Below are 23,376 nucleotides of genomic sequence, written 5' to 3'. Positions count from 1 at the left end.
GCGATCTGTTAAATCATGCTAGCAAAATGTTAAAACATGTTAGCACTGTGTTAAATCATGTTAGCAGTATGTTAAAATATGGTAACAATTTGTTGATTTATGTTAACAACATGCTAAACATATTACCAATGTATTAAAGCATGTTAGCGACATGCTAAAACATGTTAACAATGTGGTAATTCATGTGAACAAAATGTTAAAACATTTTAGCGATCTGTTAAATCATGCTTGCAAAAAGGCTTAAACGTGCTATCAACTTAGCATGGTGGTAATGCTAGCAAATTATGTTAACATATGTTCAAATGTGCTTATTCATGTTAACAACATGTTAGCAATGTGCTAATTTATGTTAACAACATGTTAACAATTTGCTAATTCATGTTAACAACATGTTAGCAATGTGGTAATTCATGCTAGCAAAATGTTATAACATGTTATCGATCTGTTAAATCATGCTAGCAAAATGTTAAAACATGTTAGCGATCTGTTAAATAATGCTAACAAAATGTTAAAACACGTTAGCGATCTGTTAAATGCTAGCAAAATGTAAAACATGTTAGCGATCTGTAAAATCATGTTAGCGATCTGTTAAATCATGCTAGCGAAATGTTAAAACATGTTAGCGATCTGTTAAATCATGCTAGCAAAATGTTAAAACATGTTAGTGATCTGTTAAATCATGCTAGCGAAATGTTAAAACATGTTAGGGATCTGTTAAATCATGCTAGCGAAATGTTAAAACATGTTAGCGATCTGTTAAATCATGCTAGCGAAATGTTAAAACATGTTAGCGATCTGTTAAATGCTAAAACATGTCAACAAAAGTTTTACGGTTTACTGCACTTAAGCAGCTAATGAATTCGGAAGTATTGCATATATTCAGAATTAAATACACATAGCAAAATAAAGTGGATAGAGACCCAGCAAAACATCTGTGATTATACATGAGTATATTATATACATGACAGAATAATGTCATTAAATGCAATTTTCAATTTACATTGCACTGTGTACACTTTATACATATTTATATTGCGTTCTTCTTTTTTGTGGTTGTGTGGAAAGTCTATAGTTCAGGTTTGCATTGCGTTCCTTTTTGCACATTGCATGAGCTTCTCCAAATGTTTTCCATTAAAGGGTTAGTTCACCCCATAATGAAATGTCTGTCATTAACTCCTCCCCCTAATGTCGCTCCACACCCGTAAGACCTCCGTTCATCTTCACACACAGTTTAAGATATTTTATATTTAGTCCGAGATCGTGATTGAAAGCTGATTTGAACATATGGAAGTTAAGCTATAGTGTTCACGAGTATGTCCTGTTTTTCAGGAATGGCGCTCTCTCGTCCCTTTGAGCAGCATTTCCTCAGAGCCCGGATAATGGCGACTCCCGGGATGCAGAGACTGGGAATGCCGGCTAATATGAAGATGACGGCGCTGATCCAGTTCGGGTACTCCACCTCTTTGAGCGTTGGGAAGTTATCCTGCGTTCATTCAGAGAGAGCGAGATGAGGTTAGTCTTTAGAACAACAGCTATATAGATTTTAAAAAGGGCTCCTATAATGCCCGTTTTTACCTGATGTAAGGTAAGTCTTGGATGTCCCTAGAGAGTGTGTGTGAAGTCTGAGCTTAAAATACCTCACAGATCATTTTTATAGCATGTTAAAGGTGTTTGCATGCCATGTGACTTGTTTAACTTTAGTTAGTGTGTAATGTCGCTGCTTGAGCATAAACAGTCTCTGCAAAGTTACAGCGCTGAGAGTTCACTGCAAACGGAGATATTGTCTTTTAAAGTTACGGCAGTTTATTGCCTACAAAAATGGCCGGTTTGGACTACAACGAGCTTCTTCCTGGGTTGGTGACATCATAAACCCTCGCTAGTCTATGCAGATGTGACTTCTGCCCGTAATGGGAAGGGGTGTGGTCTTAACCTGTGCTTGGCACTTCAGCCAATCAAAATACAGGAAACTACATTTGGCCATCTGACCAATCTAAGACCATTGCGTTTTTCAGAGGGAGGGGCTTCATAGAAGCAGGAAGCAGACGAGCCGTTCAAAGCACAGGCAGCGGTGTGGAATAAAGGGAGAATAGAAGAAACATACAGCGTTTTAAAAAAGAGGTATTAAGACATGTTATTCTGCGCCCCATAAACACCTAGAAAAGCCTAGAAAAAAAACACAGAACCACCGCTTTAAAATTGTCACTTTTTGGGGGTGAGCGAAAAACATGCAGTTTTTGTGTGTGTCCCTTTAAATGCAAATGAGCTGCTGCTCCCCGCCCCCTTTCTAAAAGAGGGCGGAGCTTCAAGAGCTCATATTAGCAGCTCTGATTTCCTCTCACACACACTGAAAATGTCAGAAACTGTTCAGACTTTTATGATCAAACCAGAGTCGGACAATGATGGAGAGACTCCAGAAGAAGACAACATGTTGACTGGGCAAAGCCAACGGTTGTTATTTTAGCCAGGCGGTTGGATTATTTTTCCCTTTAATTTGTTACTTACATTTTCTTTAATTGGTCTTAAAAAGGCTTATCTTTTTTATTAGAAATATAGAAATAAGCTAAAAAGTAATAGTCTGATAAAATACGCACCGATTCCGGGTCCCAGACGTTGTATGTCAGCTGTTTGCTGACCGTCGTGACGAAGTAGAAGATGAGAATGACCAGGAGGATGATGGGACTGAGGAACCGCCACGTCACCTGCCAGAAGATATTGGGCTTGTGTCCCACCATGAACTCGATGTCTTCGTTGAACCTGGAAGAGCGGAGTTAGTAAAGGGCTGATGAATTGAGAAATCAACTAATTCAGTAGCTCCGCCCACCGACTCGGTCTAATTCAGTAGCTCCGCCCACCGACTCGGTCTAATTCAGTAGCTCCGCCCACCGACTCGTCTAATTCAGTAGCCCCGCCCACCGACTCGTCTAATTCAGTAGCCCCGCCTACCAACTCGTCTAATTCAGTAGCCCCACCCACCGACTCGTCTAATTCAGTAACCTCCCCACCGCTCCTCTTAATTCAATAGCCCCGCCCACCGACTCGTCTAATTCAGTAGCCCCACCCACCAGCTCCTCTAATTCAGTAGCCCCACCCACCGGCTCCTCTAATTCAGTAGCACCGCCCACCGACTCATCTAATTTAGTAGCACCGCCCACCGACTCATCTAATTCAGTAGCCCCGCCCACCGACTCGTCTAATTCAGTAGCCCCGCCCACCGGCTCCTCTAATTCAGTAGCACCGCCCACCGACTCGTCTAATTCAGTAGCCCCGCCCACCAACACATCTAATTCAGTAGCCCCGCCCACCGACACGTCTAATTCAGTAGCCCTGCCCAACAACTCGTCTAATTCAGTAGCCCCGCCCACTGACTCGTCTAATTCTGTAGCCCCGCCCACCGGCTCCTCTAATTCTGTAGCCCCGCTCACCGACTCGTCTAATTCAGTAGTCCCGCCCACCGACTCATCTAATTCAGTAGCCCCGCCCACCGACTCATCTAATTCAGTAGCCACGCCCACCGACTCATCTAATTCAGTAGCCACGCCCACCGACTCATCTAATTCTGTAGCCCCGCTCACCGACTCGTCTAATTCAGTAGTCCCGCCCACCGACTCATCTAATTCAGTAGTCCCGCCCACCGTCTCCTCTAATTCTGTAGCCCTGCCCACCGACTCATCTAATTCAGTAGCCACGCCCACCGACTCATCTAATTCAGTAGCCACGCCCACCGACTCCATGAAGCTGTTCGGATCACTCTAGCCAGCAGCAATAAACATGCCGAAGATAGCAAGATATTGCGCTATTCCTGTTTGTGGAAGAGCACAGTCGCTGCATAAGCTTCCTTCTGATCCTAATATTAGGAATGAGTGATGCGTCATTTATTTTTAATGAAGTTCCAGCTCATGTGGGGAAGACATGTACGTGTGTTCGCTTCATTTCACTGCGGAATCGTTTGTAAACAAGTCTCAGGTGCTGGATTTGCAGACATATTGAGATTAAAACACAATGCTGTGCTTCTACATCGGATCTGACCAGAATGGTGCAACACACTTATGTGAGTAAAACGTGTTTTTTATATGTGATAGTATTGCAGATTAGTTTTACAGATCTTGTGTACGTGTCTAACAAAACATACCTTTAGCACGCTGGACTACCAAAATGTAAGCCCGTCGGCCGGCCGGTGAATCTCAGATAGTGAAATAATATTCCTTTCTTGATCTGGGCGTGTGTGTGTGTGTGGTTCGCGCTTATATCCACCGATCGTGTGGACCATGTAATACAGAAATAATATTCCAATCAATCGCAGGTGGATGAGAGATAAATCATTGTGTTTGTTTGATAAAGACGTTTAGTGAGCCCTGTGATCGAGAGAATCATTCCGGTGCCGCTTTTCCCTCACTCTCTCCCTCATGTGAACTGACAGCTGAAGCTCATTAAATATGCAAATCTTATCCAATCCTAGCCGTGGGCGTTTACTTCCAAGTCTCCAGTGACACGCCCATCAAAACCCAGCGTTCAGGAGAGAGCCTCAAAACCGGTGCAGAAAATAGCCTATTACTGATGAGTTATGATGTTTCTGAATGTAAAAACCACACGACGTCATTAGTTGACCTCAGACAACAGGATAAAACATTTTAAAAAGCCATTCATACACCTTTAAAACATCTGACACTTCTGATGGAGCAAACTAGTTTACGCTGTGGCGCTTTCAGTGCCATATTTGAAGTGTGTTGAATAACTGGTGAAACATCGAGTGTATGAACACGCACCTGTCAATCCCATAGACATAAACCACAGCGATGATCTCGCAGAAGGCGATCACCAGCAGAGGGATAGAGCCGGCGAAGCCATCAAACAGAGCCAGCCAATAATTCCCAGAGGATTGGACGAATATAAGAGCCGTCACGAAGGACACCAGACACGTGAGTCCTGAAAAACAACACGAGCAGCTCGAGATCAATTCGCCATCGAAAGCTATTCCTGGTGGACGTGGCCATCGGAACCGGACCCACCCACTTTTTATTAGCTTCTGACGGCCATGCTGGTGGATGTGCTTACCTGTGAACACTTCTTTTGGCCATTTTTTGGGGAGCAGGTTGAGGTCCTGGAGCGGCACCACCACACCCTCGATGTTCCCAAACATGGTGGACAATCCCAGACAGAAGAGCATGATGAAGAACAGCACGGACCACAGAGGAGAGATGGGCATCTTGGTGATGGCCTCGGTGAACACGATGAAGGCCAAGCCGGTTCCCTCAACGCCCTGCACAAACATCAGTCAGCCTGATTTAAACCCGTCTCTGGTGTGATGACTCCACTGCAAAAAATGCTCTTCTTACTCAGTATTTTTGTCTTGTTTTTAGTCAAAATATCTAAAAATACTTACATTAAGACACATTTACTAGACATTTACAGATGGGGTGAGAAAAATAATCTTGTTTTCTGTTTGAATTAACATTATTTTTCTCACCCCATTGGCAGATTATTTATCTTATTTTAAGCAAAAACTCTCTTCATTTTGAGATATTTTTTCCCAAAACAAGAATTTTTAGATATTTTGACTAGAAACAAGACAAAACTACTAAATAAGAAAAGCATTTTTTTCAGTGTGTTTTAACACACACACACTTGGACAGGGGGTTATACCTCGCTGAGGAGCGTCTGGATGTCACAGGTCTTGAGCTGGAGATCCTGAATGACGGCTGGTGTGGAGCTGTTGAGATGCTGCAGAAAAGACTCATAGTTGCTCTCTGTGAGGTTTCCCTCCGGCAGATCGAACGCGTTCATCAACGCCAGGATGTTACTGCGGAGAGAGTGCGGTTCTTTAGCTCTCATACGGTCAGATATAATACAACAAGGTTACATCAAAAGTGTGGGGTTGATAGGTCTTAAAAAGTCTTTAAAAGGTCTTAACAGGTCTTAATTGGGTTTTTAAAAGGTCTTAAATAGGTTTTAAATTGTCTTTTAAAAGGTCTTAAATAGGTCTTAATAGGGTTTTAAAAGGTCTTAAAATGTCTTTTAAAAGTCTTAAATATGTCTTAAAAGGTCTTAAAAAGGTCTTTAAAAAGTCTTAAATAGGTCTTAAGTAGGTCTTAATTAGGTTTTTAAAAGGTCTTAAATAGGTCTTTAAAGTCTTAAATAAGTCTTAAGTAGGTCTTAAATAGGTCTTAAATAGGGTTTTAAAAGGTCTCAAAACGGTGTTTTAAAAAGTCTTAATTAGGTCTTTAAGAGGTCTTAAAAGGTCTTTTAAAAAGTCTTAAATAGGTCTTAAATAGTCAATAAATAGCTCTTAAAAGGTCTCATAAAGGTCTTTAAAAGTCTTAAATATGTCTTTAAAAGGTCTTAAATAGATTTTTAAAAGCCTTAAATAGGTCTTAAAAGGCCTTAAAAAGGTCTTTGAAATGTCTTATTAGGTTTTTAAAAGGTCTTAAAAAGGTCTTTAAAAAGTCTTAAATAGGTCTTAAGTAGGTCTTAATTAGGTTTTCAAAAGGCCTTTAATAGGTCTTTAAAAAGTCTTAAATAGGTCTCAAGTAGGTCTTAATGAGGTTTTTAAAAGCTCTTAAATAGGTCTTTCAAAAGTCTTATGTAGGTCTTAATTAGGGTTTTAAAAGGTCTTAAAACAGCTTTTTAAAAAGTCTTAAATAGGCTTTTAAGAGGTCTTAAAAGGTCTTTAAAAAGTCTTAAATAGGTCTTAAGTAGGTCTTAATTAGATTTTTAAAAGGTCTTAAAACGGTCTTTTAAAAAGTCTTAAATAGGTCTTTAAAAGATCTTTAAAAGGTCTCTAAAGGGTCTTTAAAAAGTCTTAAATAAGTCTTTAAAATGTCTTAAATAGGTTTTAAAAAGTCCTAAATAGGTCTTAAAATGGTCTTAAAAAGGTCTTTAAAAAGGTCTTAAAAGAGTCTTTTAAAGTCTTAAAATAGGTCTTAGTTAATCAATATCTCTTAAAAGGTCTAAAATAGGTCTTAAAAAGGTCTTAAATGTCTTAAATATGTCTTTAAAAGGTCCTAAATAGGTCTTAAAATGGTCTTAAATAGGTTTTTAAATGGTCAAAAAGCGGTGGGATAGTGCCACGTGGTGGCGCTATAATAGTGTGTGATATAGTTAGTGAAGGACGCACCTCTCGACACAAGCATCATAGTTCTCCGTCGCTCTGAAGCCGATGATGGAGTAAATGACGGTTGCGGAGTAAACCGAGGTGAGAGCGTTGATGATGGAAATGGTGACGGCGTCCTGCTCACAGTTATTGCTGGTGGAATAATAATCATTATGTACAACATAAGCTACAGTATATTAGCTCATGTAGAGATCAGTCAGATTTGTGTTTGGGATCACTCACTGCACAGAGTTGTAGCTGGAGAAGGAGATGAGTCCTCCAAACGCCAGAGAGAAGGAGAACAGCACCTGCGCTCCAGCATCCAGCCACGTGGTGGGGTTTATCAGCTCATTCACCTGGAAACAGGTCAGCAGATCCCTCAGATGCCTAGTTTAGCACGCTAACACATGCGCTGAGGATTAGCTGGTGAACTCACGTCTGGAGTGAAGAGGAACTTGATTCCGCTCAGAGAGCCTTTAAGCGTCAGAGCTCGTATCAGGAAGATAGTCAGGACTAGGTACGGGAGAGTGGAGGTGATGTACACGGCCTAGAGAGAGACGGAGGACATGTCAAGGGCAATAAAGCCACCTAATTCATGCTAGCACTGTGCTACAACATGCTATTTCATACTAGTGACATGCTATTTCATGCTACCAGTGTGCTAGAACTTGTTAACTTTACACTAGTGACATGCTTATATGCTTGCAAAGTTAAAACATTTGAACAAAATGCTAAATCATACCATTGACATGCTAATTCACGTTAGCAGTGTGCTAAAACATGTTAACTTTACACTAGTGACATGCTTATATGCTTGTAAAGTTAAAAAATTTGAACAAAATGCTAAATCATACCATTGACATGCTAATTCACGTTAGCAGTGTGTTAAAATATGTTAACATGCTATATACTGCTAACGACATGCTTATTCATGCTTGCAATGTTAAAACATGTTAACATCATGCTAAATCATACTAGTGACATGCTAATTAATGCTAGCAGCGTGTTAAAGCATGTTAACAAAATGTTAAATAATGATAATGACATGCAAATTAATAATTAATTCTAGCTACGTGTCAAAACGTGTTGTAAATGTTAGTGACATACTAATTAATGCTAGCAATATGTGTTAAACATGTTTACAAAATTCTAAATAATGTTAGTGACATGTTAATTCATGCTAGCAGCATGTCAGAACGTGTCGCAAATGTTAATGACATGCTAATTAATGATAACAACATGTCAAAGCGTAAATGTTAGTGACATGCTAATTAATGCTAGTAGTGGTAAAACGTGTTAACAAAATGCTAAATAATGTTACTGACATGCTAATTAATGATAGCAAAATGTCAGAACGTGTCGTAAATGTTAATGACATGCTAATTAATGATAGCAAAATGTCAGAACGTGTCGTAAATGTTAATGACATGCTAATTAATGATAACAACATGTCAAAACGTTGTAAATGTTACTGACATGCTAATTAATGCTAGTAGTGTTAAAACATGTTAACAAAATGGTAAATAATGCGAGTAACATGCTAATTCATGCTAGCAACATGTTAAAACTTGTCATAAATGTTATTGACATGCTAATTAATGTTAGCAGTGTGGTAACATTTTTTAACAAATTATAAATAATGTTAGTGACATGCTAATTAATGTTAGCAGTGTGATATAAAATGTTAACAAAATGTTAAATAATGTTAGTGACATGCTAATTCATGCTAGCAACATGTTAAAACTTGTCATAAATGTTATTGACATGCTAATTAATGTTAGCAGTGTGATAAAAAATGTTAACAAATTGTAAATAATGTTAGTGACACGCTAATTAATGCTAGCAGTGTGGTAAAACATGTTAACAAAATGTTAAATAATGTTAGTGACATGCTAATTAATGCTAGCAATATGTGTTACACATGTTAACAAAATGCTAAATAATGTTAGTGACACGCTAATTAATGCTAGCAATATGTGTTACACATGTTAACAAAATGCTAAATAATGTTAGTGACACGCTAATTAATGTTAGCAGTGTGGTAAAACATGTTAACAAAATGTTAAATAATGTTAGTGACACGCTAATTAATGCTAGCAGTGTGGTAAAACATGTTAACAAACTGTTAAATAATGCTCGTGACATGCTAATTAATGATAACAACATGTTAAAATGTGTCGTAAATGTTAATGACACGCTAATTAATGCTAGCAGTGTGGTAAAACATGTTAACAAAGTGTTAAATAATGCTAGTGACATGCTAATTCTTGCTAGCAACGTGTCAAAATGTTTCGTAAATGTTAGTGACATGTTAACAGTGCTAAAACAAGTAAACAAAATGCTAAATAATGGTAGTAGCAACGTGTCATAAATTATGTTAGTGGCATGCTAATTCATGCTAACATGTTAAAACATGATTAACACGTTAAATCTTATCAGCAAAATGCTAAATAATGTTAGTGACATGCTAATTCAATTTAACAACTTCAATTTAAGCTAAAAAAGCAGAAGACAAAAGAGTCCGTTCAGATTCGATGTTGATTCAGTTCAATAACAGTGTCAAAGTTCATCAGTTATGAAACGCGTTCATATAATGTAGCTCTACAGTAGACACTACAGGTACAAGAAAATGTTAAAGGGTTAGTTCAACCTGTAATGTGCATTGTGTGATTAATTCCTCCTGTGGTTGGCCAGCCGTCAGACCTCCGCTCATCTTCACACACAGATGAAGATATTAGTGTTGAAATCCGATGGCTCAGAAAGGCCTTCATTGACACCAATGTCATTTCCTCTCTCAAGACCCATAAAGGCACTAAAGACGTCGTTACAAAGCCCATCTCACTACAGCGGCTCTACAATCATTGATGAAGAGGCCAGAATAGAGTTAGTGCGCAAAAACACTAAATAACGACTTATATAGTGATGGCCGATTTCAGAACAAAGCTTCGAACCGTTATGAGTCAGTGAATCGATTCATGATTCGAACCGTTATGAGTCAGTGAATCGATTCATGATTCGGATCGCCAAAGTCACGTGATTCAGCAGTTTGACTCTCGATCACTGATTCATAACAGTTCGAAGAATTTACATGTTTGGGTGAACCAACCCTTTAATGTAAGTGCAGTTAAATCAATGATATCCCTGAATGTTAAACGTTTTTTGTCGGGTTTGTCATCACCTTCCCTGTTGTTTCGATGCCTCTGATACAGCAGACGTATAACACGATCCAAGCACAGAACAAACACAGCACCAGCCACCACTGCAGCCCGCCGGAGTCCTCGATCGCCGCCGAGCTGTTCAGGGTCTCTCTGTACCAGAAATAATCCACCGGAGAGCTGCGCGCGCATTCTGACTCCAGGCCTGCAGGGGGAGACACACGGACACACGCTCACATTAGGAACGCTCGAGCCAGGCATAGACAGTAAAAGAAATGGACACAGCGACCCCATAGACTTCAACGCCGAATTGTGAAGTCAATTAGACGCATTACTTCCTGATGGCTGAGCAGGCTCAGACTGAGCTTGAGGACGTAGATGTGACGTGAGCCTCCTGTCTGACAGCTGTAGGTCTTCTAGTAGATGTGGAAAGTGAAATCTGAATCACGTTGTTTAAATATTTTCTCCCGTTGCCTTTGGCTCACTATGGGCTTCTCCCCATTCTTCCCCCTTGACTTTATCAGACTTTATGTCTCCACGTCCCCCCGACTGTCTCATAGACAGTAAAGATTGCCTGCGAGCGTCTCCTCAGGTCTATACGGTAATTTCTCAACTGTGCGACAGGGTCGCGTTGGTTATGACGCAATCGTTAGCCTATTTTTACAAAAACAGCTTCTGCGGGGCGATAGTGTAAGATACAAGGTAATGGAGGCTTTTATGCATTGTCGTGTTTCTTTAGAAATAAACAATGGACAAATGGAGTCTTTAAACGCCTCTGATGTAAAGTTATTCACTGTCAAAGTGACTCAAAAATGAATGGGAGTCAATGGGATGCTAACAGCAGGTGATGGCTTGGTTAGCAATGGCCGCCCCTAGGGGTGGAACGCTTTCACTGCAAAAAATGCTTTTCTTACTTAGTATTTTTGTCTTGTTTCTAGTCCAAATATCTAGTATTTTAAGTATTTACTAGACAAGCAAAAGTAATTGTCTTGTTTTGGGGAAAAATAACTCAAAATGAAGAGAGTTTTTGCTTAAAATAAGATAAATAATCTGCCAATGGGGTGAGAAAAATAATCTTTAATTAAAAAAAAATCTATAAAAATCCATTCTTTAATGTAATCCACTGTTGTTTTTTGGCTCTTTTTTTCTTTTTTAAGTATCGGTTCAGGCACTGTTTAGGCACCGATACCGTTTTAAAAGTGCCGGTTTTGCACTGGAATCGTAAAAAGCCCAAACGATACCCAACCCTACTGATTAGTTAGTCTATTATTAGTTTTTTCTGATATTAAGAATAGTGAAACTTCACTGGTATTTAAAGCGTTTTTTAATTTCAGTAATAAAAGAAGTACCTGTTCTGTTGGCATTCACTGGACAGTGGCTCCAGGGCAGTGGGTCCTGCAGGGAGTTGAAGAAGTACCACATGACCCAGGCCATGATGGTGTTATAGTACATGCCCACTATGAAGGAAGCCAGCATGGAGGCGATGCCTGAGGGGTGGAAGATAACAGATAATAACTGGGGAGTTTTATGATCTCTGGAAAGATTAGTGTGAACTGATCTGTCCTGCTGTGGATAACTCAGATATCAGGCTTATCTTTAAAGACTCACCGACTCCAGTGAGCGACGGGCTGATGGATCTCCAGACGCCCACACTGCCCTTCCTCAGTCTCTGCCCGATGGCAAACTCCAGATGCAGGAGCGGGATTCCCTCCAGAACCAGTAGGATCAGGAACGGGATCATAAACGCTCCTGGAACAGAGTGTCACATCAATCAGGTCTGTGAATATTAAAGGCCGGTTCACAGCAAAGACTAGCCCGGAGGCAAGCCAAACTCAACCCCGCCCACAGCTGAACTCAACCCCGCCCACAGCAGAACTCAACCCCGCCCACAGCTGAACTCAACCCCGCCCACAGCAGAACTCGGCCCCGCCTACAGCCGAACGCAGCCCCACCCATAGCCGAACTCAGACCCGCCCACAGCCGAACTCAGCCCCGCCCACAACATCTAAGCTCGGGTTCAGTCTGGACTTGATCCATAGAGAAGTAATTATGCCGGAACAGAAACTGACCAATGAGATCATCGGGGTGGGCTTTAGCTGATGACGGACAGATGATCAACAGAAAATGACCAATGAGATCCTCAGGGCGGGCTTTAGATGATGACGGACAGATGATCAACAGAAACTGACCAATGAGATCATCAGGGCGGGCTTTAGCCGATGACGGATGGATGATCAACAGAAACTGACCAATGAGATCATCAGGGAGGGCTTTAGCCGATGACGGATGGATGATCAACAGAAACTGACCAATGAGATCATCAAGGCGGGCTTTAGACGAAGACGGACAGATGATCAACAGTAACTGACCAATGAGATCATCAGGGCGGGCTTTAGCCGATGACGGACAGATGATCAACAGTAACTGACCAATGAGATCATCAGGGCGGGCTTTAGCCGATGACGGACAGATGATCAACAGAAACTGACCAATGAGATCATCAGGGCGGGCTTTAGACGATGACGGACAGATGATCAACAGTAACTGACCAATGAGATCATCAGGGCGGGCTTTAGCCGATGACGGACAGAGGATCAACAGAAGCTGACCAATGAGATCATCAGGACGGGCTTTAGCCGATGACGGACAGATGATCAACAGTAACTGACCAATGAGATCATCAGGGCGGGCTTTAGCCGATGACGGACAGGTGATCAACAGAAGCTGACCAATGGGATCATCAGGACGGGCTTTAGCCGATGACGGACAGATGATCAACAGAAGCTGACCAATGAGATCATCAGGACGGGCTTTAGACGATGACGGACAGATGATCAACAGAAACTGACCTATGAGATCATCAGGGCGGGCTTTAGCCGATAACGGACAGATGATCAACAGAAACTGACCAATGAGATCATCAGGGCGGGCTTTAGCCGATAACGGACAGATGATCAACAGAAACTGACCAATGAGATCATCAGGGCGGGCTTTAGCCGATGACGGACAGATGATCAACAGAAACTGACCAATGAGATCATCAGGGCGGGCTTTAGACGATGACGGACAGATGATCAACAGAAACTGACCAATGAGATCATCAGGGCGGGCTTTAGACGATGACGGACAGATGATCAACAGAAACTGACCAATGAGATCATCAGGGCGGGCTTTAGCCGATGACGGACAGATGATCAACAGAAACTGACCAATGAGATCATCAGGGTGGGCTTTAGCCGATGACAGACAGATGATCGACAGAAACTGACCAATGAGATCATCAAGGCGGGCTTTAGCCGATGACGGATAGATGATCAACAGAAGCTGACCAATGGGATCATCAGGACGGGCTTTAGCCAATGACGGACAAATGATCAACAGTAACTGACCAATGAGATCATCAGGGCGGGCTTTAGCCGATGACGGACAGGTGATCAACAGAAGCTGACCAATGGGATCATCAGGACGGGCTTTAGCCGATGACGGACAGATGATCAACAGAAGCTGACCAATGAGATCATCAGGATGGGCTTTAGCCGATGACGGACAGATGATCAACAGAAACTGACCAATGAGATCATCAGGGCGGGCTTTAGCCAATGACGGACAGATGATCAACAGAAACTGACCAATGAGATCATCAGGGCGGGCTTTAGACGATGACGGACAGATGATCAACAGAAACTGACCAATGAGATCATCAGGGCGGGCTTTAGACGATGACGGACAGATGATCAACAGAAACTGACCAATGAGATCATCAGGGCGGGCTTTAGCCGATGACGGACAGCTGATCAACAGAAACTGACCAATGAGATCATCAGGGCGGGCTTTAGCCGATGACGGACAGATGATCAACAGAAACTGACCAATGAGATCATCAGGGCGGGCTTTAGCCGATGACGGACAGATGATCGACAGAAACTGACCAATGAGATCATCAGGGCGGGCTTTAGCCGATGACGGACAGATGATCGACAGAAACTGACCAATGAGATCATCAGGGTGGGCTTTAGACGATGACGGACAGATGATCGACAGAAACTGACCAATGAGATCATCAGGGCGGGCTTTAGACGATGACGGACAGATGATCAACAGAAACTGACCAATGAGATCATCAGGGCGGGCTTTAGCCGATGACGGACAGATGATCAACAGAAACTGACCAATGAGATCATCAGGGCGGGCTTTAGCCGATGACGGACAGATGATTGACAGAAACTGACCAATGAGATCATCAAGGCGGGCTTTAGCCGATGATGGACAGATGATCAACAGAAACTGACCAATGAGATCATCAAGGCGGGCTTTAGCCGATGATGGACAGAAGATCAACAGAAACTGACCAATGAGATCATCAGGGCGGGCTTTAGCCGATGACCGACAGATGATCAACAGAAACTGACCAATGAGATCATCAGGGCGGGCTTTAGCCGATGACGGACAGCTGATCAACAGAAACTGACCAATGAGATCATCAGGGCGGGCTTTAGCCGATGACGGACAGATGATCAACAGAAACTGACCAATGAGATCATCAGGGCGGGCTTTAGCCGATGACGGACAGATGATCAACAGAAACTGACCAATGAGATCATCAGGGCGGGCTTTAGCCGATGACGGACAGATGATCGACAGAAACTGACCAATGAGATCATCAGGGTGGGCTTTAGACGATGACGGACAGATGATCGACAGAAACTGACCAATGAGATCATCAGGGCGGGCTTTAGACGATGACGGACAGATGATCAACAGAAACTGACCAATGAGATCATCAGGGCGGGCTTTAGCCGATGACGGACAGATGATCAACAGAAACTGACCAATGAGATCATCAGGGCGGGCTTTAGCCGATGACGGACAGATGATTGACAGAAACTGACCAATGAGATCATCAGGGCGGGCTTTAGCCGATGATGGACAGATGATCAACAGAAACTGACCAATGAGATCATCAAGGCGGGCTTTAGCCGATGATGGACAGAAGATCAACAGAAACTGACCAATGAGATCATCAGGGCGGGCTTTAGCCGATGACCGACAGATGATCAACAGAAACTGACCAATGAGATCATCAGGGCGGGCTTTAGCCGATGATGGACAGATGATCAACAGAAACTGACCAATGAGATCATCAAGGCGGGCTTTAGCCGATGATGGACAGAAGATTAACAGAAACTGACCAATGAGATCATCAAGGCGGGCTTTAGCCGATGATGGACAGAAGATCAACAGAAACTGACCAATGAGATCATCAGGGCGGGCTTTAGCCGATGACGGACAGATGATCAACAGAAACTGACCAATGAGATCATCAGGGCGGGCTTTAGACGATGACGGACAGGTGATCAACAGAAGCTGACCAATGGGATCATCAGGGCGGGCTTTAGCCGATGACGGACAGATGATCAACAGAAACTGACCAATGAGATCATCAGGGCGGGCTTTAGCCGATGACGGACAGATGATCGACAGAAACTGACCAATGAGATCATCAGGGCGGGCTTTAGCCGATGACGGACAGATGATCGACAGAAACTGACCAATGAGATCATCAGGGTGGGCTTTAGACGATGACGGACAGATGATCGACAGAAACTGACCAATGAGATCATCAGGGCGGGCTTTAGACGATGACGGACAGATGATCAACAGAAACTGACCAATGAGATCATCAGGGCGGGCTTTAGCCGATGACGGACAGATGATCAACAGAAACTGACCAATGAGATCATCAGGGCGGGCTTTAGCCGATGACGGACAGATGATTGACAGAAACTGACCAATGAGATCATCAGGGCGGGCTTTAGCCGATGATGGACAGATGATCAACAGAAACTGACCAATGAGATCATCAAGGCGGGCTTTAGCCGATGATGGACAGAAGATCAACAGAAACTGACCAATGAGATCATCAGGGCGGGCTTTAGCCGATGACCGACAGATGATCAACAGAAACTGACCAATGAGATCATCAGGGCGGGCTTTAGCCGATGATGGACAGATGATCAACAGAAACTGACCAATGAGATCATCAAGGCGGGCTTTAGCCGATGATGGACAGAAGATTAACAGAAACTGACCAATGAGATCATCAAGGCGGGCTTTAGCCGATGATGGACAGAAGATCAACAGAAACTGACCAATGAGATCATCAGGGCGGGCTTTAGCCGATGACGGACAGATGATCAACAGAAACTGACCAATGAGATCATCAGGGCGGGCTTTAGACGATGACGGACAGGTGATCAACAGAAGCTGACCAATGGGATCATCAGGGCGGGCTTTAGCCGATGACGGACAGATGATCAACAGAAACTGACCAATGAGATCATCAGGGCGGGCTTTAGCCGATGACGGACAGACTCCAAAAAAAAAAAAAAAAAAAAGATATTTCACTGTTGTTAGTTGCACTTAAATCATCTTTGTTCAAATTACTTAAAAAACTCATGTAACTACCTGAACTTAAATTTACTGAGCTGTTTCTACTAAACATGAGTATTGTCAGCTTTACTTAATAAGTGTTTGCTCAGGCATCTTAACATTGCTGAGTCAAACGAACAAACTGCACAGTGGATCTGTAGTTCCCAGCATGCTTTGCAAGGGACTGGATTAGGAGAGTAAATTTAGGGATTAAAGTGTTATTTTATGTGGTTTTCAGTAAAAGGAAAAATGTGGGCATTCATATACACATTACTGCCCTCAATTAAAATGAGTTTGTCCAATGGGTCATTTTTGCATTTTGTTTCTCAAAATATGCTTGTTGCTATTTAGTACTTGTAGAGCAAATAGTTAATTTAATTTAATCCTAACATAATACACTTTTATTAATTATTTAAATGTAATCCTAAAATAATACACGTTTAGAAATCTAACATTATTAAGTAAACTGCACGTATAAATATTATGTAACAGTGCCGAATTTAAATGGATTGTATTTACTCAAAGAAATTGTCATCTTTACTTGAACTTCTTTTGTTCATATAACTAAATTGTTATTTGTAAAAATTACTCAACATAGTTGCGTTGAACCACTGGACCATGCTTTTTTAAGTAAATCAAACAAGTAATTTATCCGAAGTGAGAATGCTCAAATTTAATGTGAGATTAATTGTGAAGGTGTTTAGTGTTTAGGTATTTCCTGAATGAAGTGATTTTTGAGGTTTATGCGGTGGATCCTCTCAGGTTATTGAATGACTATAGGAATATTTAGTCACTATTAATATTAACCCTATTACTCATTGACACACATACTCTTATGAGGCCGGATACATGAGTCTTGCAACTATTTTCTTTAAGACTGAATGCTTTTAAGACATTTACATAAAATTGTAGTTACTGTCCACCTCTGGATGGATGCTGTTCGGCTCACCTCCTCCATGGCAGTGTGTGTGTGTGTGTGTGTGTGTCCGGCTCACCTCCTCCATGGCTCTGGCAGAGGTAGGGGAACCTCCAGACGTTGCCCAGCCCCACACAGAAGCCCACACAGGTCAGCATATATTGGGCTTTGTTGTCCCACTGCGGCCGCTCTCCAGCCTCCTCCAGCTCCAGCTTCTCCAGCTCGGCGTGCGAGGGAATGCGCTCATCCAGACCCGGATTGGGGAGCTTCAGCTTAAACTTCATTCCTGCTGCGTTTGGGCTCAGAGATGGAAGAGAAGAGAAGAGATGGAGGGATGGCCGTGATAATCTCAGGGAAGTGATTGAGATGATTGTCTCTGTGTGTGATCGTAAAGAGATCTGACGGGCGGCTCGTTATTAGCGACCTTTAATACTCGCTCTTTTATTCCGGGACGTTTTAAGTGTTTTGTCAGCAGATAAAGGTTGGATGACGGCTAAACTCCTCTCAGTGGAAGTTAATGTGTAATGTTACTCACGGCTGGATTGTTTCTGCTTGTTCTGAAAAAGACTCGTGTAAATGGGTTTAATTTATTACTCTTCATAGACTATTATAGTTTACTATTACGTTTCTATTTTTATATTAGCAGTTTTCATTTCAATTTGAAAGTTTTACTCGTGGTGTTTTTTTGTTTTGTTTTTTTATACAATCTATTTTATTAGATCTTTTGTTCTGTTATATATTCTATTAGTACTTATTACTAAACTAAAACTAAAATGAAATAAAACAAACTTGTTACTTATTACTCGTAGCTTATTTAATTTAATTTTAGTTTGTTATTTTAGTACTTTTTATTCAACTAAAATTTTTATAAAACAAGCTTACGTTTTATATATATAGTAAAGTATAAAGTACTTATTATTAAACTAAAATTTTAATCATATAAGCTTACATTTTATATATATATATATTAAAAATTTTGTTTAATAAGTACTTCATAAGTAATATCCATACAGCCATATATATTCAAAGAAATAAAAACTTGTTTTAGGTTACGAATAATATACCATATTCATGTGTTTATTACGTTTTAGAAATGATTGAATACATTCAGATTCTTTTATATTTTTATAATTCTAACTAATGCACACATTACTTTATAAACATTGTAAACCCGAATAAGTTGGCAGGAAGAGAAAAAAAAATTGATAGTAATTATATGCCTCAAATGTATTAAGTTCATAATAATAATGACCACCTGCGGACCCCACAGACTGTAAATGCTTTTAAGCGTGGTCTTAAAAACCTTTATAGCAGAGCTTTTGATTGATTTGTTACTTCTTAATTTTTCAGTTTTATTTATTTTATTTTATTTACTCATTTATTTATTTAATTTTGTTGTTGATTGTTTTCATTCTGTAGCACTTTGAGATTTTGTTTAATATAAAGTGCAATACAAATAAAATGTATTATTATTATTAAATGTAAAGTTTAAGTAAGCAGAACTTATTTTTATTTTGCAATCAAAATTTTTAATTGCTCTAAACTTGAACATTTGAGTCAGCCAATTCCTACATTTAACTTAACATATTATGTAATCTCACAATATTAATAATGTAAATTGGACTATAAGTGTATATAAGTTGGTTATGATCTGCTGTCTGAATACATAGATTGATCTCTTCTTATCAGCTCAGAGTGAATATCTTTATTGCATTTTTACTGATACTGTACATGATCATATCTGGTTTATTATTAATCTGGCATTGTTAAGAACAACAAGAGCACATCATAAAAATACTTATAATACATTTACAATTGTCACTGTACACTGGCATGATCAATAGTACGATATGGGATAAAGCATGCAAATCCCCCAAATGTCTATTAAAATAGAAGACTAATATGATAGAAGACGAATATGGTAGAACTATCATTCCTACCACTAAAGATTGCTTTATGAATAATCTTCCTGATCAGTTTCATCTCCTCAGCATCCCAGATAGCCTAGAGGATCTCGATGTTGCAATAGAAACTATTGACTCTCCTCTGCGCTTAAAGAAGATGAAAGAAAATAGTCCAACGCCGTGGTACAACGAGCACACTCGGGCCCTTAAAACAGCAGCGGAAAAATGGAGCGCAGCTGGAAGAAAACAAAACTGGAGGTTTTTCGCATTTAGTGGAAAGAGAGCATGATTGCATACAGAAAGGCCGTAAAAACTGCCAGATCTGCTTAATTTTTTAACTCTCTTTGAAGAAAACAAGCAAAACCCTAAGTATGTATTCGGTACAGCGGCCAAATTAACAAGAAATAAAGCTTCAACTTCTGATGTTTCCAAACAGCACAGCAGTAACGACTTTATGAACTTCCTTATGTGCAAGATTGACAATATTATGGAGAAAATTATAACAATGCAGCCGTCTACTACAGTATCAGACAGAGCATTGTAGTGTCACTGAGGACAAATTACTCTCATTTACTGCTATAGGAGAAGACACACACACACACACACACACACACACACACACTCACTGCAATAGAAGAGGAAGAATTGGCTAAACGTTAAATCATCAAAATCAACAACATGTATGCTCGACCCTATACTGACTAGGCTACTAAAAGAGATGCTTCCAGAGGTCATAGATCCTCTTCTTAATATCAATAATTCATCCTTGACATTAGGATATGTACCGAAAACTTTTAAGTTGGCTATAATTAAACCACTTATTAAAAAAATGCAACTTGATCCTAAAGAATTAATTAATTACAGGCCAATCTCGAATCTACCGTTTCTATCAAAAATACTAGAAAAGGCCGTGTCCTCACAACTATGATCCTTTTATAAGAAAGAAATGGTATCTGTGAGGATTTCCAGTCAGGATTTAGACCGTACAAATGATTTACTCTTATCATCTGATCGGGGTTGTATCTCTCTATTAGTGTTACTCGATCTTAGCGCTGCATTCGATACTATCGACCACAACATTCTTTTAAAATGATGTTGGCGTGAGTGGAACTGCTTTGGCATGGTTTAAATCGTACTTATCTGACCGTTATCAGTTTGTAGCAGTAAATGAAGAGATGTCACACCGATCACAAGTTCAGTATGGGGTACCGCAAGGCTCAGTGTTAGGACCGCTGCTCTTCACCCTGTATCTGCTCCACTGGGAGATATCATTAGGAAACATGGCGTTAGTTTTCATTGTTATGCTGACGATACTCAGCTCTATATTTCCTCACGCCCTGACGAAACCTACCAATTCACAAGATTAATGGAATGCATAGCTGATATAAAAAACTTAATAACTAATAATTTTCTACAACTTAATTCTGAAAAACAAACAAACAGATTCTATAGAAGAAGAAGAATTGGCTAAACGTGTTAAATCATCAAAATCAACAACATGTATGCTTGACCCTATACCGACTAGGCTATTAAAAGAGATATTTCCAGAGGTCATAGATCCTCTGCTTAATATCATTAATTTATCCTTGACATTAGGATATGTACCGAAAACTTTTAAGTTGGCTATAATTAAACCACTTATTAAAAAAACGCAACTTGATCCTAAAGAATTAGTCAATTACAGGCCAATCTCGAATCTACCGTTTCTATCAAAAATACTAGAAAAGGCCGTGTCCTCACAACTATGATCCCTTTTTATTATTTTTTTTAGAAAGAAATGGCTTCTGTGAGGATTTCCAGTCAGGATTTAGACCGTATCATAGTACTGAGACTGCTCTAATTAGAGTTACAAATGATTTACTCTTATCATCTGATCGTGGTTGTATCTGTCTATTAGTGTTACTCGATCTTGGCGCTGCATTTGATACTATTGATCACAATATTCTTCTGAATAGAATCGAAAATTATGTTGGCGTTAGTGGAACTGCTTTGGCATGGTTTAAATCGTACTTATCTGAGCGTTATCAGTTTGTAGCAGTAAATGAAGAGATGTCACACCGATCACATGTTCAGCATGGAGTACCGCAAGGCTCAGTGTTAGGATATAAAACATTTTGTGACTAATTTCCTACAACTTAATTCTGAAATACAAACAAACAGATTCTAATTATTGGACCAAAAACCTCTGCACATAGTAACCTAGAATACTGTCTGACACTTGATGACTGCTCTGTCAAGCCCTCGTCACACACACACACACACACACACACCCTCATCGTCAGCGAGGAACCTGGGTGTGCTCTTTGATACCAATCTTTCATTTGAAAGCCACGTTTCTAGCATCTGTAAAACTGCATTCTTAAAAATATATTTAAACTATGCCACATGCTTTTGATGCAAAATGCAAGGCTAGATTATTGTAATGCTCTACTGGGTGGTTGCCCTGCTCGCTTAATAAACAAACTCCAGCTGGTCCATGATAGATAGATAGATAGATAGATAGATAGATAGATAGATAGATAGATAGATAGATAGACAGACAGACAGACAGACAGACAGACAGACAGACAGACAGACAGACAGACAGACAGACAGACAGACAGACAGACAGACAGACAGATAGACAGACAGACAGACAGACAGACAGACAGACAGACAGACAGACAGACAGATAGATAGATAGATAGATAGATAGATAGATAGATAGATAGATAGATAGATAGATAGATAGATAGATAGATAGATAGATAGATAGATAGATAGATAGACAGACAGATAGATTATTGTAATGCTCTACTGGGTGGTTGCCCTGCTCGCTTAATAAACAAACTCCAGCTGGTCCATGATAGATAGATAGATAGATAGATAGATAGATAGATAGATAGATAGATAGATAGATAGATAGATAGATAGATAGATAGATAGATAGATAGATAGATAGATAGATAGATAGATAGATAGATAGATAGATAGATAGATAGATAGATAGACAGACAGATAGATTATTGTAATGCTCTACTGGGTGGTTGCCCTGCTCGCTTAATAAACAAACTCCAGCTGGTCCAAACCGCAGCAGCTCGAGTTCTTACTAGAACCAGGAAGTATGATCATATTAGTCCAGTTCTGTCAACACTGCACTGGCTCCCTATTAAACATCGCAGACATTTTAAAATCCTGCTTATTCCTCAAAGCACTAAATGGTTTAGCTCTGTGTCAACTAGACTGACAGCCTCATCGACGCGACATCCAGTGGCAAAAGAACTCTGGGTAAACAGCTGCTTTCTCGCTCATTATGGTTAGACACTTAATGTAGGTTTGCGTATCTTTAGTGACTTCATTATAAAACAATAAAATGTACATAATCAAATCTGGTTTATTATTAAAATGCCATTTTTAAGAACAACAACAAACAACAAAAGCGCATCATAAAAATACTTAATACATTTACAATTACATGGACCTCTAATGTTTATAAGACATTAAAATGTGCATGTAAATATTATATATGATTGTCACTGTACACTGGCAGTATTTAATGAGATGAAGCATGCAAATCCTCCAACACTGGAAAAAATGCTCTTCTTACTCAGTCATTTTGTCTTGTTTCCAGTCTAAATATCTAACAATTCTTAAATCAAGATGCATTTACTAGATCAGTAAAACGACATGAGATATTTTTCCTTGTTTTCTTAAAAATAAAATCAAAGTTTTGCTTTAAACAGTCAAAATGATCTGCAAATGGGGTGAGAAAAATAATCTTATTTCTTATTGAAATCTTGTTTCTTGTTTCCGTCCCAAACAGAAATAAGATTATTTTTCTCACCCCATTGGCAGATCATTTTGCCTGTTTTAAGCAAAAACTCACTTCATTTAGATATTGTTCCC

The 23,376-nt window shown here is 40.2% G+C and overlaps 1 protein-coding gene and 1 long non-coding RNA gene across 3 annotated transcripts in view; one reads left to right on the top strand and one right to left on the bottom strand.

Moving 5' to 3' along the window:
- LOC137048322 (uncharacterized) overlaps positions 1 to 23,376 on the top strand; it is a 40,608-nt gene that overhangs the window by 7,400 nt on the left and 9,832 nt on the right. The window contains exons 4-5 of one of the 2 annotated variants that reach the window (XR_010899378.1): positions 1,330 to 1,512; positions 2,013 to 2,085. This is a non-coding gene — a long non-coding RNA (uncharacterized lncRNA). Of the gene's footprint in view, positions 1 to 1,329; positions 1,513 to 2,012; positions 2,086 to 23,376 lie in introns of those variants that run through there. The other variant, XR_010899377.1, reaches the window with a different exon arrangement.
- On the bottom strand, positions 308 to 18,017 carry LOC137048318 (sodium-dependent neutral amino acid transporter B(0)AT1-like). Its single transcript, XM_067426435.1, has 12 exons — positions 17,667 to 18,017; positions 11,851 to 11,991; positions 11,592 to 11,729; positions 10,266 to 10,447; positions 7,524 to 7,634; positions 7,331 to 7,443; positions 7,112 to 7,240; positions 5,641 to 5,797; positions 5,053 to 5,257; positions 4,764 to 4,923; positions 2,592 to 2,754; positions 308 to 1,483 (listed from the first exon to the last, which is right to left on the bottom strand). Exons 1-12 carry the CDS (start codon positions 17,869 to 17,871, stop codon positions 1,292 to 1,294), a joined length of 1,896 nt encoding a protein of 631 aa, XP_067282536.1. The 5' UTR covers positions 17,872 to 18,017; the 3' UTR covers positions 308 to 1,291.

The sequence above is a fragment of the Pseudorasbora parva genome, chromosome 19 (assembly GCF_024679245.1).
Source record: "Pseudorasbora parva isolate DD20220531a chromosome 19, ASM2467924v1, whole genome shotgun sequence".
Lineage (NCBI taxonomy): Eukaryota > Metazoa > Chordata > Actinopteri > Cypriniformes > Gobionidae > Pseudorasbora > Pseudorasbora parva.
Note: the sequence above shows the minus strand (reverse complement) of the source record. Positions and strands in the feature narration are given on the sequence as shown.

Coding starts and splice junctions, on each gene's coding strand:
- LOC137048318 (XM_067426435.1), bottom strand. CDS start 17,871: ATGAAGTTTAAGCTGAAGCTCCCCAATCCGGGTCTGGATGAGCGCATT. Junction 5,798..7,111: donor TATGATGCTTGTGTCGAGAG/GTGCGTCCTTCA, acceptor CTCTCTCCGCAG/TAACATCCTGGCGTTGATGA. Junction 5,258..5,640: donor TCCAGACGCTCCTCAGCGAG/GTATAACCCCCT, acceptor ATGTTTGTGCAG/GGCGTTGAGGGAACCGGCTT.